Source organism: Rhinatrema bivittatum, chromosome 2 (genome assembly GCF_901001135.1).
Source record: "Rhinatrema bivittatum chromosome 2, aRhiBiv1.1, whole genome shotgun sequence".
Classification (NCBI taxonomy): domain Eukaryota; kingdom Metazoa; phylum Chordata; class Amphibia; order Gymnophiona; family Rhinatrematidae; genus Rhinatrema; species Rhinatrema bivittatum.
Window position 1 is genome coordinate 58,908,249 of NC_042616.1, and position 20,257 is coordinate 58,928,505.

At 42.8% G+C, this 20,257-nt stretch overlaps 1 protein-coding gene across 1 annotated transcript in view; it reads right to left on the bottom strand.

The window, feature by feature from the left end:
- CCDC12 (coiled-coil domain containing 12) overlaps nucleotides 1-20,257 on the bottom strand; it is a 181,297-nt gene that overhangs the window by 89,998 nt on the left and 71,042 nt on the right. The window contains exon 2 of the mRNA XM_029588228.1: nucleotides 6,025-6,095. Coding sequence (XP_029444088.1) covers nucleotides 6,025-6,095 — 71 coding nt within the window. The remainder of the gene's footprint in view (nucleotides 1-6,024; nucleotides 6,096-20,257) is intronic.

Here is a 20,257-nt window from a genome sequence, read left to right on the forward strand (position 1 = left end):
ATTCTACTGCAGCAAATAAATCCTTAATCTTAGTCTTCCAATGCCCTGAAAGGCCTAGCACCTACCCACCTCAAAGGAACTCTAATCCCATACATACCTACTCGCTCCTTCTGCATGCTGGCACAAGCTCACCTAGTACTGCCATCCCTAGAACAATATGAGCCAACAACACAAGGAAGAAAACCTATGCAGATCAATCCCAACTCTGTGGGACTCTACTGCCCCACATCAGACCGGCCCCAGATCTACTGTCCTTCAGAAGACTGGTAAAAACAGTGTTATACAACAGTTAGGCCGATACAGTACAGTGCGCTCCACTGGAGTGCACTGTTAGCCCGCGTTTGGCCGCGTGTTTTCCACGCGCTATTTTTACCCCTTAGACAGTAAGGGGTAATAGCGCGTGGAAAATGTGCGGCCAATCCCCCCGAAACTAACAGCGCCCGCAACATGCAAATGCATGTTGATGGGCCTATTAATTATTCCCGCGCGATACAGAAAGTAAAATCTGCAGCGAAGTCGCACATTTTAATTTCTGCCAGCACCGGGAAAGTGTACAGAAAAGCAGAAAAAACTGTTTTTCTGTACACCTTCCGACTTAATATCAGCAATATTAAGTTGGAGGCCCCAAAATTAAAAAAAAATTAAAAATTAAAAAAAAATTAAAAGTCTGCCCGTGGCCCGGAAGACGGACGCTCAATTTAGCCGGCGTCCATTTTCCGAACCCGTGGCTGTCAGCGGATTCAAGAACCAAGGCCAGTAAAATTGAGAGTCAGCTGTCAAACCCGCTGACAGCCGCTTTTTCTGTCAAAAAGGAGGCGCTAGGGACGCGCTAGTGTCCCAAGCGCCTCCTTTTACCGCGGGCCCTAATTTACATACCTGGGCTTTCTGAATCACATGCCCAGAAGAGTGGCCTGTGCGCGCTTCGGGACAGTGGGCGCTCGCCGGCTCTCCCATGCGTTTTTCTGTATCGGCCCGAGTTTTAGCTAGCTAGAATAGTAGGGATAGTTCAGCATAGCTGGCTGAATACAATACAGATACTATTTATCAAGCTATAAAACAGTGCAATAATTAAATAAAAGGTTTCATTAGGCTGAAGAGATAGTGCTGAGCAGTGGGTTAATGCTGTAAACTGGTATAGAGGGGATTATGTACAAAGTTTTAGCAAGGTTTGTTTTACTGATTGGCATCAAAAGCTGCCTCAAAGAGCCAGATATAATGGTTCTATTTGTAACACATACTGATGAAGTACTCAACTACCTACGATGCACTACTGCTATTGTGCTTGCCAGTGTGAACTATTGCACTGTACCATACAAAACAGTTTTATCTGTAATATGCTTTGAACTCCCTGGTTGGAAAAGCATATTTAAAAAGAAACAATGATGATGAAAATGGAGGATCCCACTTTAGGAAGGTTCTTCCAGGGAACATCTCCAGCTTTAGCCATCTTCTGGATCACAAGGCTTTGTTTCAGATGTCAAGTTTTACTTCACGAAATTGGCATCTTTGCAAAATGTGACACCTTTTATTGAACCATCAAAAAACAAAAAAAGATAACCGAGTACATTCATTTCTTGTTCAAGTTCACAAAGGATCTCTGTGGTCTCAAAAGCTCTTGTGCTACAACATCTTTTTTCTGTTAGGCTAATAATAGGTATCACAGCCTACAAAGATTCAAGGTTTCTCTAGAACAAATACAGCCTCTAGAACTCTGCACTAGTCCATACAACTGTAATTTTCATGTAACACGGTAATATAACATAGTAGATAAGAGAGAAAAAATACCAATCGGCCCATCCACTATGCCCAGTTATCCCTGTCCATACTGTCAAGAATATATCCCAGCTGTTAGCCATAGAACTTGATCACACCTTAACCAAGACAATCTTTATCTTCATTCCTTGCATTCCACCTTCTTCATTAGCTGAGCATGCAAGATCTCCTATTTGGTAGACACCCAGCACATGTCCTCCCCCATATCTATCCACAGTCCTGTCAGCCACCCATACCAGCATGGTTGCTGCCAAAACATCCTGTGGCCTTTCCAGACAACGCCCCGCCACCACAAGAAGAAGGGGTCTGAGCGACTGAATTTCTGCTAGGACTTTTTGTCATTATTATATTTTCAGTGTGCCACTCAGACATAGCTGCTAATTAATGTCATCATTACTGCCTGACAGACAGAGCCAGTTGAGTAGTTTATGCTTTGTAAAAATAGCTAAGAGGTCACATTTGGGAAAAGGAATGACCCTACAATCTTTATAAGGTGGCTGAAAAATAACTTATGACCGATACAAAGGAGAGAAGTTAGAAACATTTCAGTCATCAACTTTCTATGCAATTCATTCAATGAGACCCTCCTTCTCTCTCCAGTAGTGCCTTGGCCTAACAGGATAAACAGTGGTCAGGCCATACACAGACACCAATTCCACTTCTCATTAAGTGGTAGGAAGATAAAGACCGCCAGAGAACCTGAGCTAGCTCATTCCTTGGTACCTTAGTGCCATTCATTGTCAGTCCATGACATGCTGGCCAGAGAGCTGGTTCCTCCATTGACCATACTAGGTAACTGCCTAGAGCAGAGGTGAGCAAACTAAGGCCCATGGGCCTTTTGGCCCGCATACATTTATTCGGTTGCTATTATGTCCAGCACTCAGATGATGAACACAACATCATCATCATCATGAGCCCATCGTCACACATATTAGGGGACCTCTTAAGACTACTTGTCAGCATTGGCAGGCCTCTATAGATTACTGCGGCTGAGGGCCTCTTGATAGTGGAGGGTGATCATGCTTGCAAGATGCGGGCTAATGAGCACAAGGAGGAACAATTTAAGAAAAATCATCAGAATCTTTTAGGCTGTTAACAGCAGCTGAAGGGAATCTCATTTTTTTCCTGTTGTCCTCTAGTCTCATGCTTAGCCCGTTTCTCTTATTAAAACATATACAAATGGCTGAAGGGCAGATGCAGTTGCTAATGGTTACCTGCCTCAGCTGGGACTCTTTGGTGGCGCACTGAGTTGAATCTGTCTTGCCTTCTTGGATTTACCTGATGGATTTTTAAAGTAACGCTTTTGTATTTTCTTTGCTGCTGATTTGTCCCTTTCACTATGTCTTGAAGTAGTATCATGTCACTACTGGTGAAGCTCTCTCAAAATATTACTGGCAATTTTTTTATTTTTAGTAAAGCTGTATTACCGGTAATCTTTTTGTTGCTGGTTTGTTCCTTTCACTGTTTCTTGGATTATTGCTACTTTACTAGCTTACTTGCCCAAACCTCAATGCTGCTGCTCTCGTTAAACATTGCTGACATATATATACATACACACATATACATACATACATATATATATATATATATGTGTGTGTGTGTGTGTGTGTGTGTGTGTGTGTGTGTGTGTGTGTGTGTGTGTGTTTGAAATGTGGTGTTTCATTAATGCTGCGAGTAGAAGAGTTTGTGATCTTTTGAATATTAATCCATAGAAATTGGATATTTAAAAATTTGTAAAACGTTTTTTTATGTACTTTTTAAGGAATGATAAGTATTCTTAGGTTTTTTGAATACTGTGTTATATACAATAAAAATAAAAGACAACAAAAATGATTTTTGGGTTCCTGCTTTAGTGATATTTTATATATATACAAGCCGTAAAGCCCGTTAAAACGGGCTACATCCCTCTGTCTCTCACCTCCCCCTCATTCTCTCTCCCCTCACTCTTCACCACCCCCCCTCCCCACCCACTCCTCTCCACCCTCCCTCTCCTCTCACTCAGTCCCCCCTCTCCCTCACTCCCCTCCCACTCAGTCCCCCCCTCTCCCTCCCACTCACTCAGTCCCCCTCTCCCTCCCTCCCACTCAGTCCCTCCCTTCACCCACCTCCATTTCCTCCCGGCGCCGTAAGCGCGACTTTCCGCAACCCTCACCCGGCTCCATTAACTCCTCCCGCTCCTGCCGGCAGATCTCGGGGGGGGGGGGGGGGGGTCACTCCCGCGCGCGCGGCAGTGACCCCCCCGAGATCTGCCGGCAGATCTGGGGAGGAGAAGTAGCGGCGCCGCTGCTTCTCCTCCCGCTCCTGCCGGCAGATCTCGGGGGGGTCACTGCCGCGCGCGCGGGAGTGACCCCCCCCCCCCCCCCCCCGAGATCTGCCGGCAGATCTGGGGAGGAGAAGCAGCGGCGCGGCGCCGCTGCTTCTCCTCCCGCTCCTGCGGCCCCACCGCCATTTTTTTTTTCTGACCGACGTCCTTGCCCGCACATGCGCAGTAGAGCTGCGCTCTACTGCGCATTTGCGGGCCGTCGGTCACAGGCCATTTATAAGGTAGATATATATATATATATATATAATATCATATAATATATATAATATCAGAAAACTACATTGGTTACCAGTAAATTTTAGATTCCTCTACAAATCAATCACCCTAATACACAAATCTATCCATCATCAACTCCATCTCGACCTTGAAATCCCCTTCAAATTACACTCTTCCAACAGACCAATTAGAGATATTCACAAAGGCACATTGAATTTCCCCCCTACCAAAGCCTCACGCCTTTCCTCTACAAAAGACAGAGCTTTTTCAATAGCAGGACCAGCTATATGGAACAACATTCCTTCAGGCCTCCGATTAGAACCTTGTCTAACTACGTTCAGAAAAAAACTCAAGACGTGGCTATTTCACCAAGCATTCGATGACCCTCCAGACAATCACTAATCATATTTTATCTCTCATGGACATAGAGGATAGAGGTCCACTATCCTTTTGAACGAAGGACAATCACAGGTTAAAACACATGATGCTCTAACCTAAATTCCTATTGTATTATGTTATAATTCCTTCTGCCTTTCTTTCTCCCAGCTTTAAGCTTCCCAAGTTTTTACTCCTTGTTAAATGTAACTTTGCCTTATTCTCCTCTCTTGTTAATTACTATTTTATTTATTGCTTCAGTTATACCCTTGTTCTATGTAAACCGATCCGATATGGTTATTACTATGAAGGTCGGTATAAAAAAGTGTTAAATAAATAAAAAAAAAAAAATATATATATATATATATATATATATATGTTTTGTTGGGTTTTTTTTAAGTAATGCTGTATAATTTTTAGGCTGTTGGTTTATTCCTCAGTGTCTAGTGGTGTTCATGTCACTGTTCATGTCAATTATGTATTTGAGTTCCAAGCTCCCTCACCCCCAAACTAGCTCTAGGAGTTGTGGAGAAAAATTTGTAACGTAGCTCTGGTAGAAAAACATTTGCCTACCCCTGACCTAGAACACAGCAATTTTGGGGACAGCATCAGGAGCTTCTATGCATGAGCATACAATAGAGAAGCATCTGCAGGGAATGGAGGGGGAGAAGGAGGAGAACCTGAAGCAGAGCACAGTGCATATCGAGCAACTCATTATGAGAATACTTTCCCTTCAGATGCTTTTAGAGTGGCAGTTTTCAAAAAGCCATTTTACCCAGCTAAAATCAGTATTTACACACATAAATGGTCCTCCTTACGTCCAATTATGTGTTGTTGTTTTTACAGGATTGTTCTGGGACATGATGGTTGGATCATTATGATTGTTGAGTTTAATTATCAAAATTGCAGCGGATAGGCTGACCTCAGGGTCTGAAGGTAATAGGAGAGAGGTGGGCACAGTACTGAAGGTTTGCCTAAGGTGCCTAATACCCTTGCATTGGCCCTGGCTGGGTAGTATAGACTCAGTTCTACTTGGCTCAGTGTATCAGATAACCAGCTCTGGGAATTCAATAGCACCTCATTCACTATTCACCTGTCTTCCACTTTGTTAAGCCTTCGCGTGTCAGCCCATTCATTACTGAGTTCAGAATGGATAATTCATTTGTGACAGGGTAAGGGTTTCCATGACACTGCCAAAGAGCAGGAGGAGAAAGACAAGAACACTCCACCTGCTCTAACACAGGTAAGAAAATCTTCAGACAGTTCCCTTTTTACATTCTGAATACCATTTTTTCCCACAAAAAACACATAGGATTAAACCCCCTCCAATTAATTACCTGTGCTTTACCTCTTCTTCTTCTTCTTCTTCTAAAACCTTCTTATTCTCTGGCTCTCCATCAACTTTAGTCTGCAAAAAGTCAAGAATCATCTGGTTATATTAATGCATTACTAAGGAATGTGCACTGAATTAGAGGAATACCTGCATGAAATCCACTTCAAAGTGGATTTCATGCAGGTACTATAACGCCAAAGGATTGGTTTATACAATTTGCGAGACTCACAAACTACCCCTTATTTTACCTCTAGATTTAGGAAAGTCAAACCGAACTAACCGATATGGCAAATACAGCTCAGATGTGCCACTGTGTAATCAGCATGAACCCTAGTCCAAGAAAGCCATACATATTGGGCTGAGAAATAACTAGTTCTTGTTTCTGCTGCTTCCAATTTTACGCATGAGCAATGGCCACACTGATTCTCTGAGAACATGTGACAAGGAAGACATCCTGAGCAATATGTGGGCTTTTGCTTCAAGCAAACTACACAAGAAAGGGAAAGGCGTCAGGGTCCACTTGTCCACATCACTAACTGCCAAGTGATTGTCATTAGGGAAACCAATTTATTTATTTACACATTTTATAGACCGCCATTCGGAATATACCATCATAATGGTTTACATAAATAATTTAAAACAAAACAGTTAAATAAAATAAAAACAAAATACAATCTTAATCAATAATACTATCAAAACAAAATAAAACATAAAATACAATAGACTCAAAATAATAACTCAAAAAGTCAATCATAGTAAAAGAAAACAAAACAATAAAATAAACCGCTAAAAACACAGGTGAAAAGCTTAGAGTTTTGCTGGACTCAGAAGTAACCATGCTTCCACACAAATCCAGGCAACAGGAAATTTATGTACTTATAAAATGTTTGCGCTGCATTATCCAATATTCTAAGCAGCTTACAAAATATATTTTGTAAAATTTTTAAAAAGTGTGCATTTTTCCCAGCCAACTATGTTTCTAAACATAAGGCACTTATCTGCAATCTGCCAAACTAAGGACTCAAGAGTCTAGCATTGCTGCAGTTACAGGATCTAATTAAACACCTCACTAAACAAGTGTATCTTCAGGACCTTTTTACATGTCTTAAAGCAAAACTCCTTCCAAAAAATGTCCGGTAGCCGGTTCCATAATATAGGGCTAGCTACTGCAAATCTTTCACGTGATTCTGCCAACCTCACTGCACGAACTGTGGCTACATCAGGGAAGCAGCAACCAGTGGATCTTAAACTTTGTTCTGGTCTGTAAATCTTCAACACTGAGCTAATGCAATACAGTGCCTTGTTATTCAGAGCTTGTGCATTAATTTTATTATTTTGGATTTTATTCTCCATTCAGCTGGTAGCCAATGGAGTGCAAAAATATATAAGCATAATATGATACTAACAGCTATATCCAGTGATGACCCGAGCAAGTGAATTCTGGATTATCTGAAAGGCCCTCAGGATGAAGCAGGAAGACCCTAAGTATATTGCATTACAGTAGTCTAGGCCTGCAATGATCAGAGCCTAAAGCACTGTGTGAAAATCATTTTCATCCAAGGCTTTAGCTTCCAGAACATCCAGAGCTTAAAAAGGCACTTCCCTCTTTCAATTATGTAGCTTATAAAGACTGCATCCTCTTATTGAAAAGACAAACTTAATCCCAGTAGTTCATGCCACGATAACCATAACACTCTGTTCAAGGGTCTACCAGATAAAGCCCTTCACATTCTCCAGTTAATACAAAACTGGCACATGAATGACAGAAGCATACAAGCCACACGACCATATTACACCTGTCCTACACAAACTACACTGGCTACCAGCCCCCTACAGAACCAAATTTAAAACCCTGATGCTAATTTTAAAGGCTCTAAGAAGAGATGGACTTATTTGAGAAAAAGGATGTCCTTATACATGTCTTCCAGAGCACTAAGACCCTCACTGGAAGCCTCTATAACTCAATCAACAAAAGAAATCAGAGCAGATGCCCATCCACAATCTTTCTCGGGAACAGCACCAGCCCTATGGAACTCTATGCCAGAAGAGCACTGCCAAATGCATGACTATTCACTTCTGGAAACAAGTAAAAACTTGACTCTTCCCCCAGGCCTTTTATGCCAAACCCATAACCACCTTCACTCTAGGAGGCAACTGCAGCCTTCCCACATGCTTTAGAGTTAAACTGACTGCAATAAACTGTCTGACATCTTTCTGAAGTCTTGAATGTGCTGCTACAGCCTATTGTTTTTGCTGAGATGTTAAGTTTAGTAACTAGAATTTTGATGAGATTTTGTTCAAGCTTAGTCATTATTGTTGATCTATTTCAAGTTCAGTCCCTACTGTGCACCTTAATATTGTTAAACTGCTAATGATCGCCGATTATATGCTGTGCCCCACCTTGGGAGAATTTCTTATTCAAAAAGGTGGCAATAAATCCAAGCAAATATTGAAGTGTAAGAAACAGAAAACGTTTTTTTAAAAAAAGGCAAGCAGGAAATTGGGGGGGGGGGGGGGGGCGCACTAATTGTACCTGTTGGACTGGAATTTTGTTCTATTTTCAATGTTTGGTGAAAAATTTAAAATAAAGGTGTTAAAAATGCAAAATATACACTTTTCAGTCTTTGTGGCAGCCCTTTTTAAGCTTTGGCTGTACAGAGTGCTGAGAAAGGGGTGAGACAAAGGTTAATCGTGGAAGAAGCTTGATCTGCAGCGATGGTTTGGGGATTAACACCGTGTAACACATTAAGTGATTCGCCCATCATGGGCACTGCAGGGCAGCAGCTTTAAGCACTCACAAAAGTAACCGTTTAAATGTGACCACCTTAATTGATTCCTGGATAGGCTTGCTATTTGCTGTGTGAACTTTCAAAATACTGGCTAATACACACTGAGTTTTGATTATTATTATTATTTTTTTTAAATAAAAAGGGACCACCGCAGCCAGGTTGCATTTACTTCTCATCTCAAACCTCTGCAGCCCTGAGCCACCTTCAAACGCAGGGGTTACAACCCCCACCACACCAGGGAAATCAGCAAGAAAACAAGCCTCATATTCTTAGCTTTCTACTTTTAAGCACTGAAAGTGGAGAGCCAGAAAAGGCGCATAACTGCGCAGCAGGTACAGTCAGGATAAAGGGATGACTAACAGAGCTTCAAGCCCTCACGTTATGGGGTAAAAGAAGAAATCACAGTTCAGAAGGAAATGAAACGTAGTAAACGACAGAAAGAAAAAAAAAATGACTCAAGTGATCCATCTAGTCTGCCCAGTATGTTATGAAGTGGAAGTGGAAAAGCTCACTGGACTCATCTTATTCTTCAGATCAGTGACCAGTTTCTTAAAGGGAAAATTATAATAAGCATATTTATATATAACAATGTAAAATTCTCCTGGCTACAAAGTCAAAGACATCAGGAATCAGTTTATAAGACTATTATAATGAAAAAAAATGTATGCTTTCATTCAAATGGAGACCTTTTGTTGCGAGCGTGGGGTGCGATTGCTTGCTCGAGAGAAAGTGAGCCCTTGGATCACGGCACGACCTCAGGGCGAGACTCCAAGGTAGGCACCATGGGAGGCGAACCTATCCAGGCACGGGCTAGACTTGGAGCGCAGCTTGAACTTGGAGCAAGCTCACTTAGACCTCCACTGAACCTGTATGCACAGAGTGAGACCTAATGCAATGCTGGTCTCTGGGGTAGCCCTCCAGTCACTTGAGAGCCCTTTCGGACCTGCCACTTGGAACAGCAAGTGCGTCAGGACAGATGAAGGCTGAGGACAGGACATGGCATGAGAAGGAACTAAGAGGAAGACACTGAAGGCTTGGAACTTGCATGGAGGCTCTGGAGACGAGGACCATGGACAAAGGCTCTGGAGACGAGGACCATGGACAAAGGCTCAGGTTCAGGTTAGAGTTCAGCTTCAAAGGGCACTGCACTGCAGCACGACCTACACAACCCAAGGGCTGTTTGCGGACCACACTGTCCCACTGTGTGCCCACAGATTGGTCGTGGTCCACGCCAGGAGTGAGACAGGCTCTGGACTGAGACTCAGACGAGGACAGGAGCCAGGACATCCCTTGGAACAAGGAACATGGCTTTGAAAAAGGATCAAGGAGATCCACTAGCTGGACAAGCTCCACGAGACCGGAACTAGAAACATGACTTGGAACTTGAAACTTGGAATTCTTGTCCCAGAGAAGACTTGGAGACAGGCCTTGTGCCAGGAGGTGCCCTACAGAACCCGCCGTGGACTGGTCATGGACCACGACACTGGCATACCTAGAGGAAGGCATACCTGGAAGGAGGAACTTGGAACAAGATTGGAACATCAGGAATTCTGAAGACTTGGAAGACAAAAAGCCAGGGACAAGCAAAGACACAGAAGACCTGGATGAGGCGGTGACTCCGAAGACTTGGACAAGGAACCAATGAGAGAACAGGAACATCCAACGAAGAACATGAAGACCATCAAGACAGGAACATGACCACAGAAGACCTTGAAGGAAGAAAAGCCATGGACAACCATAAGGATCCTTTCAAAGGCCCCAAGAAACTGGCAGAGAGCCCTTTTATAGGGCTGCTGAATTGATGAGGTGATGACATCAAAGAGGGCCGCAGAGCTTTTCCCACCACAGGATCTTTAAATTAACAGGAGAGGCGCGCATGTGCACCTAAGCAGAAGCCTGCGTCGGGCAGCATCCTGGCAATATAGCGAAGGTAGAGTTGTTGGCAGCCTCCCAGCTGAGAGATGGACAGCAGCAGCGGTGGTTCCCAGCTACGAAAATGGTAGGGGCGACACCAGACATTGGCAGCCCCACTGGCCCCAAGAACAACGTTGGCGACACTCTTGGCTGCTTAGAAAAGTAGCATCGGCTGTGGTCCAGCTGCAAAGGAGGGCCAAGGTGGCGGCTCAAGCTGAGAAGAGCCAGAAATGGCGGTGGCATTCAGGCTGCGGCTCCCATGGAGGCGTCAGGACTCCAAGCTGCAGGGAGAGCATGGGGCTTGCATCCAGCTGGCAGACAGGCGAGAGGCTGCTCGCGGGCTTGTCCTGTGATGGCATCGTTAACACCTTTCACATTAAAAAGCAATAAACCCGATCATCCTCTCCAGCACAGTGCAACAACATATGACTCCCAGTTCTGAATATCCCGGGGGCTTTGGGCACTTCAAGGTGGTGTTGTGTTTGGATTCCAATGTGAGAGGAAGAGGAGGCCACTATTTCTGTAGCAGCCCTGCTGGTGCAAGCATTACACCAAGAAGTGAGTCACAAAGACTTTCTCTCTCCAGGATCTGCTGCTGCCAGACTCCCTTTTATCTATGTAGGGAGGGGAAAAAAAGGAACTAAACTTTATTGGACAGCCACATAAAAGTGCTCACCTAGCTGGAAATTTGATTTCAGCAAACACTGGATTTCAGAACTAAACATTTTATAGTTGTCCTGAAAGCTCCTGGTCGGCTAGGCTGGCAACTTTACCAGGCTGTGCAATAAAGGTTCTCATAACCAATGTTAACATTCTCCTTTTAATGAAATCAATGAACATCCAAGAGGAAGAGAGACACAACCATAGAAAAGATGGACACTGGAGCTCAATGCAACAGAAGTTCATCTGCAATGGCCTGTGCAGGAGAGACCGAAAAGGAGATATTCCTCAGACAGTGTAATGCAGCAGTGCCTCCTGCTCATGGATCAGCAGCCTCCTCTGCCTTGTCTTGTCATCATAACCTGCACTACAGGTTCTCAGGGTACCCCCAATTAAAGATTCACCAGATATGTCTTTGCATGAATCTGGCCAAAAGATCATTTACATTTGCATACTTACCCAGAAAACCAAAGCAGTTTAGGGTATTCAAGAACTGGATCTGAGAACCACTGGCTGGGGGCCATTCTAACATCAGCCTTCCCAATGGGCTGGTGTCTGATGAAAAGGAACAGAGGGACTGCTTTTCAGTAACTAATTCAAAAGGAAAGGTTTTCTTTCCTGAAACAGGTCCATTTTATTAAAAAAAAAAAAAAGAAGCACACACTTCCTGGCAGTTTTGTTCTCACAGTAAGGATTCACCGCATTGAGGCACCACTACTTGAAAAACTCTTTCAGGTCGATCCAGTAAAGTGTGCTCCGTCGGAGCGCACTGTCACCCTGCTCTGGACGCGTGTTTTCCCTTACCCCTTATTCAGTAAGGGGAGGAAAACACGCGGCCCACCCGCGGCACCTAATAGCGCCCTCAACATGCAAATACATGTTGATGGCCCTATTAGGTATTCCCGAGCGATCCAGTAAGTAAAATGTGCAGCCAAGCCGCACATTTTACTCTAAGAAATTAGCGCCGCCCAAAGGTCGGCGCTAATTTCTTCCGGCGCCAGGGAAGTGCACAGAAAAGCAGTAAAAACTGCTTTTCTGTACACCCTCCGACTTAATATCATAGCGATATTAAGTCGGAGGTCCCCAAAAGTAAAAAAAAAAGTAAAAAAAAAAAAAAAAAAATTTTGAATTCGGCCCGCGGCTGTCGGGCCGAAAACCGGACGCTCAATTTTGCCGGCGTCCGGTTTCCGAGCCCGTTGGCTGTCAGCGGGCTCGAGAACAGACGCCGGCAAAATTGAGCGTCGGCTGTCAAACCCGCTGACAGCCGCCGCTCCAGGCCAAAAGGAGGCGCTAGGGACGCGCTAGTGTCCCTAGCGCCTCCTTTTCCTCGTTTGCACCGCGTCGCCTAATTTAAATACTGGATCGCTCGCACCGGCGAGGGGCCGGTGCGCGCACCGGGAGAGCGGGCGTTAGTCCGCTCTCCCACGGACTTTACTGGATCGGGCTGTTTGTAATTTAGCTGTCTACAAGAGCACAGTGATGCAGTAAACACTCTCTTAGAAATTCTCACTGGTAGCCAGATTTCTCAATTAGCACCAGCGGACTTAGTATTTTCTGGGTCTACACAAAAGGGATAAAACTGGCAAAAGTTTGGGCAAACAGATGGGAAAGAGTGCAGCAAACTATTCCAGGCTGCAACAATGTTTTAAAGAGACCCATGCTGCTCCTATAAAGTCACTGCAGGCGCTAAAATGCTCAGCTGCAGTTATAGAGCACAAGAAGCCCTATCTATAAAAACTGCCATTATTTAGCATGCTAAAGGTCATTTTCAAGCAATAACATTATCATATACATTACAGCAAAAGAGGACATGGGAAAAGCTGAAGCTCAGTACGCCTGCCTAGACTACCGCAACCTACTCTTGGTCTCCCCTTGAACCATCTCTCTCCAGGATAATGTATTCAAAATTCAGCTACGTGACTTATCTTCTTTCAAGGTTATGATGATCTTGTAAATCCTCTTCTCATGGCACTACATTGGCTCGCCATCCACTTCCACATTCAGTTCAAACTTCTTTTACAAGTGCATTCACTCTGCAGATCCTCATTAACTCTCCTTCCTTATCTATCCCTACACTCGCCTGTGTGACCTCCATTTATCAGACAAGCTGCACTTCTCATCCATCACCAACTCCCGACTCCGTGCTTTCCACCCTGCTGCACTGCATACCTGAAACAGCATTCCTGAGTTGGTGTGTCATGCCCTCTTCTCTGGCCATGTTCAAGTCCTGCCTAAAACCCCATCTTTTTGAGGTTGCTTTTAAACCTTAGGCTCTACCTAACAGCAGCCTAGTTGAGTTTGATCATTTTTCCTATAAAACATTTCCTGAAGCTTATTTGCGTCCTGAGCAGAGACTATCTACATATGTGATCTGTATACAGGGACCTTGATTTTCAGTTTAAATCAATTTTCATCCATAAATTCCCAGATTGTTCACCCTGATTTTTGTGTGTCAGACTCCCAGTGCAGGCAGAAAAGCCTGCTATATTTCAAGACCCTTCCTCTCCCTCCCCACCAAGCAATAAAAATGTGCCTCAGACCTTCTCCCGTCATCAGCCACACTCCCCTACAGGAGCCAAGAGGAATCTTGCAGGCTCAGCTCTGCTAACCTCATCTCTGTTCACCTGGGAAGCCACTGGTTAGGTAAAAGCTTTTCAGACGCACAGAGAGGAGATCACACACACACTGAGCCTGCACTGCTCCTTTCGGCTCCTGTAGAAGAGCATGGCGGCCATCAGAAGGGTCGGGCTACTGCTTTAGCTCCAGGAGAGGGCTGGAATGAAAGCACTGTTGCGTTGGCCAGAACATGGGCTCAGTCACCTACCACTACTCAAACTTCCTAGCAGGATTCCTGCCACTCTGGCTCAGTGCAGACTCATAAGGTACAAACCAACAAAGGTAAAATACGTTGATTCCAAAAACTCTATTATCTTAAACATGAAGGAATCATAGAATACAGTAATCATATTACATGTATCTTTAATTAATGGTCACAATAACTTTAAAATATTCCATAATCAAAAGCATCAGGATACAATGAAATTACATACAGTAGATGTGTTATCAATGCTTAATCATATATGTACACTTAGAAAAACAATATTCATATATATATACTCACACACAGAAAACTAATAATAATTGGCATCACAGAGACCTGGTGGAAGGAGGATAACCAATGGGACAGTGCTATATCAGGGTACAAATTATATCACAATGATAGGAAGGATCAACTTGGTGGGGGTGTGGCACTTTATGGCCGGGAGGGTATAGAGTACAACAGGATAAAGGTTGGGTAAGAGTATAGTGATAGGAGTATACTACCGTCCACCTGGACAAGATGGTCAGACAGATGATGAAATGCTAAGAGAAATCAGGGAAGCTAACCAATTTGGCAGTGCAGTAATAATGGGAGATTTCAATTACCCCAATATTGACTGGGTAAATATAACATCAGGACTTGCTAGAGACAAAGTTCCTGTATGTTATAAACGACTGCTTCATGGAGCAATTGGTACAGAAACTAATGAGAGAGGGAGATATTTTAGATTTAATTCATAGTGGAACGGAGGATTTGGTGAGAAGGTAATGGTGGTGGGGCCACTCAGCAATAGTGATCATGACATGATCAAATTTAAACTAATAACCAATAAGTAAATCTAGAGCTATAACACTAAATTTTCAAAAGAGAAACTTTGATAAAATGAGGAAAATAGGAAAAAACTGAAAGATGCAGCTGAAAAGGTTAAAAGTGTTCAACAGGCATGGACATTATTTAAAAATACAATCCTTTTTCAGAAAATTTCCTTTAATGTTTTATGGTCAAGCAATTAGAATATATCCGGATCTGGCCCAAATTACACAAATTAGAAGGAGAGAATTTCTCTTTTTAAGGCAGGATGTTGTATCTCTAGGATATGCCTTTACACTTCGTTATCCGTGTAAGTGTAGTTTGAAGAAAGGAGATGAATGTTTTATTTTTTTCCAAATAGATCAGCTTAGTCAATTCTTAGATGCTCGCAGACCTATAACATCTTCCCCGGCTGACTAGTAAGGGACATTAAAGTAATAATTCCAGTTAGTCCTATGTTAATGTCAATACTGCAATTATTTGATTCTTAAGATTCTCTCACTTTGTTTTTTCTCTTGCCTTCCAACTGTATCCATTTGAATTTCCTGCAAATTGTATTTAAATTGTCAACAGGTAGAAATTACGTTATATACTTCCTTTATATTTAAAGTTTCAAGAGTGGAAACTGGATAATAATTTTGTTTCTTGTAACGAATATTGATTTTATTTTATTGTATTTACTTTTATATCCAGAGTGTAGTAACTATACCTAAAGAAATACCTTCTTATTGTATTGGAAAATGATAAAGAATTAAAAAAAAAAAAACCAATCCTAGATGCTCAGTCCAGATGTATTCCACGCATTAAGAAAGGTGGAAGGAAGGCAAAACAATTACCGGCATGGTTAAAAGTTGAGGTAAGAGAGGCTAATTTTAGCCAAAAAAAACATCCTTCAAAAATTGGAAGAAGGATCCATCTGAAGAAAATAGGAAAAAGCATAAGCATTGTCAAGTTAAATATAAAACATTGATAAGACAGGCAAAGAGAGAATTTGAAATGAAGTTGGCCTAACAGGCAAAAACTCATAATAAAAACTTTTTAAAATATATCTGAAGCAAGAAACCTGTGAGGTGGTCAGCTGGACTGTTAGATGACCGAGGGCTAAAGGAGATCTTAGGGAAGATAAGACCATTGCAGAAAGACTAAATGAATTCTTTGCTTCCATGTTTACTAATGAGGATGTTGAGGTGATACCAGTTCCAGAGATGGTTTTCAAGGGTGATGCGTCAGATGAACCGAACGAAATCACTGTGAACCTGGAAGATGTAGTAGGCCAGATTGATAAACTAAAGAGTAACAAATCACTTGGACCAGATGGTATGCATCCTAGGGTACTGAAGGAACTAAAAAAATGAATTTTCTGATCTATTAGTTAAATTTTGTAACCTATCATTAAAATCATCCATTGTACCTGAAGACTAGAGGGTGCCAATGTAACCCCAATATTTTAAAAGGGCTCCAGGGGCGATCTGGAAAACTATAGACCAGTGAGCCTGACTTCAGTGCTGGGAAAAATAGTGGAAACTATTCTAAAGATCAAAATCATAGAGCATATAGAAAGACATGGTTTAATGGAACACAGTCAACATGGATTTACCCAAGAGAAGATTTACCTAACAAATCTGCTACTTTTTTTTGAAGGGGTTAATAAACATGTGGATAAAGTTGAACCGGTAGATGTAGTATATTTGAATTTTCAGAAGGTGTTTGACAAAGTCCCTCATGAGAGGCTTCTACGAAAACTAAAAAGTCATGGGATAGGAGGCGATGTCCTTTCATGGATTACAAACTGGTTAAAAGACAGGAAACAGAGAGTAGGATTAAATGGTCCATTTTCTCAGTGGAAAAGGGTAAACGGTGGAGTGCCTCAAGGATCTGTACTTGGACCGGTGCTTTTCAATATATTTATAGATGATCTGGAAAGGAATACGATGAGTGAGGTTATCAAATTCGCAGATGATACAAAATTATTCAGAGTAGTTAAATCACAAGCAGATTGTGATACATTACAGGAGAACCTTGCAAGACTGGAAGATTGGGCGTCCAAATGGCAGATGAAATTTAATGTGGACAAGTGCAAGGTGTTGCATATAGGGAAAAATAACCTTTGATGTAGTTACACAATGTTAGGTTCCACATTAGGAGCTACTACCCAGGAAAAAGATCTAGGCATCATAGTGGATAATACTTTGAAATCGTCAGCTCAGTGTGCTGGAGCAGACAAAAAAAGCAAACAATGTTAGGAATTATTAGGAAGGGAATGGTTAATAAAATGGAAAATGTCATAATGCTTCTGTATTGCTCCATGGTGAGACTGCACTTTGAATACTGTGTATAATTTTGGTCGCCGCATCTCAAAAAAGATATAGTTGCGATGGAGCAGGTACAGAGAAGGCCAACCAAAATGATAAAGGGGATGGAACAGCTCCCCTATGAGGAAATGCTGAAGAGGTTAGGGCTGTTCAGCTTGGAGAAGAGACGGCTGAGGGGGGATATGACAGAGGTCTTTAACGAGTAGATGTGAATCAGTTATTTACACTTTCGGATTATAGAAGGACTAGGGGGCACTCCCTTGAAGTTAGCAAGTAGCACATTTAAGACTAATCAGAGAAAATTCTTTTTTACTCAACGCACAATTAAGTTCTGGAATTTGTTGCCAGAGGATATGGTTAGTGCAGTTAGTGTAGCTGTATTTCAAAAAGGTTTGGATAACTTCTTTACTCCTGGGGGAATTCTGCACAAAAAAGTCTAAGATTCTGCACACAAAAACTTAAAATTCTGCAAAATTTATATTGGTCAAAATAACACAATTTACATGACAGTCTTTAAGTAATTACATTTTAAATACAGAAAAAGTTTATTACTTAAAGATGCAGAATTTTAAATATTTTCAGCAGAATTTCCCTAGAAATTCACTGTAAGTGTCCCTTCCACTCGCTCTCCCTACTCCCCTGGCCACTTTGCCCTGTCAGGCCCCAACTCCTCCACCTGCCAGTATCTCTCCCCTCCAGCTCTAGGCTCAACCCCTTCCACTCTATTGCCAGTCCCAGAGTTTTACCCCGTTCTCAGTACTGTCCCTCACACAGGCTCCCTCTGTCCCTCCCTCTCTCACACACATGCTCCCCCTCTCTAATACACATACATACACCCTCATACAGGCTCCCTCACACTCTCGCACAGACACATCCCCTCATACAGGGCCCTCTCTCTTGCATACACCCCCACACAAGCTCCCTTTCTCTTTCACCCATACGTACTCACACAGGCTACCTATGTCTCTCGCTCATGCACCCCTTCACACAGGCTCTGTCTCACACATACACAATCCCTTCACACAGGCTAGCATCCTCACATACACATAATCCCTTGTTCATACACACGAGCTCCCAATCTCACACACACACACACACTCCTTCACAATCTCCTCACATAGGCTCCCCTCTCTCTGAAACCAACACTGAAGCACCCCCCCCGCTCTTACCTCCCATGCTCTTTCACACCCTCCCCTCCCCTCATATAGACTCCCTCTCTCTGAAACCCGCACTCAAGCATCCCCCCACCCCTCCTTTACCTCCCATGCTCTCTCTCACACCCTCCTGCTCACACCCTCCCCTCCCCCCTCTCACACACACTCTCTCTCACCGGTATCCCCTCTTACTTCCCATGCTCTCTCTCTCTCATCCTCCCTTCCCCCACACCCTCTCCCCTCTCTCACACACACACACACATTCTCTCTCACCAGCATGCTGCGAATGGAGTGCGTCCCGCGTGGGGCTCGGGATGTGCTCTGTTTGCAACGAAGATGAAGGCCCGGGTGCACCCTTCAAGGGACACGGGGGCCTTCTATCTTCGCCGTGAGTGGAGCACACTCCATTCGCGGCACAAGGGGGCCTTCCCTTTTCGCCATATACGGCGCACCCGGGCCTTCATCTTCGCCGTGAATGGAGCGCATCCTGCAGCACACGCTCCGTTCGCGGCATGCCTGGGTCTCCTGTGCTATTTTCTGCGCAGAATTTGGCGCTTCTGCGCAAGGGGGAATTCTGTGCTCCGCGTAACGCAGAACTCCCCCAGGACTAGTTCTTGGAGGAGAAGTCCATTAACAATACTGCTCCCACGTGTATCTTCTTCTTCAGTTAATACTGTTCTCCTAGGATTGTTCTTCAGTTAATACTGTTTACTTAGTTTTGGTTTTAAGTTAATTCTGTTCATTGTAATGGTTTGTGCCACATACTTAGGCCTGTTTATTATTGTTCCCTGTAAACCGATACAATGTGAAAATGGTTATCGGTATATAAAACCCATTAAACAAATAAATAAATAAATAACTGCTATTAATCAAGTTGACTTAGGGACTGGCCCCTGCTATTACTGGCATCAGTAGCATGGGATCTTCTTGGTGTTTGGGTACTTGCCATTCATATATACCCAAAACGACAGTTACTATATATAATTACAATATGTCATTCAAATTTAAACATTGTATCCACTTCAAAACCAATAGTGCAATGTTCATGACAACTAGAGAACATGTATCACAAGGCATAAAACAGATATTAAAGCTGATGGTAAAAGAGACTTAGTTTTCAATGGGCTAGGTCTATTGTTGAAGTATATCCGTTTCAGAACAGAAGGGGAACTTGTAAGTCAACAACTTTTCCTATTGGAAAAAATAATTGTATAGCTGTCTCTCTATCAAAGCTGATGGTAAAAAAAATACTTTAGTACGATGTGTTCTTTTCCTGTGTAAAGGATTCACTATGCAGATGTGCGTCAGATGAGTCCCAACAAGGAAAATTCTCTTTGTTTCACCTTATCTAGGCTTCCTCGGGAGAGAAAGGTAAATCAATTGAAACCAGACATGCTATAGCATACTCCCAATGTTTATGACAACCTATTGGGGAACATCCAAATCAAATTACAGTTTTATCTAACGTCTGCATCAAGAGTAGTAAAATCAAAATACATTACCAGTTCCTTTTGGTGAGTTCGATTTCCACAACAATTTCTTATAAATCATTTTTACCAATGTGACTAGAGAGTTTTAAACATCAGGAGAATCTGTTCAAGCACATCTATATGTCACCGCTGTGTAGTTTTTCTTTTTCTAGGGCGATTTCATTGCATCTCCTTGCTATCACCATCGCACCATGCTATCCAGAAAACTAAGTATCTTTTACCACCAGCTTCAATATTTGTTTAATACCTTGGGATACATGTTCTCTGGTTGTCATGAACATTGCACT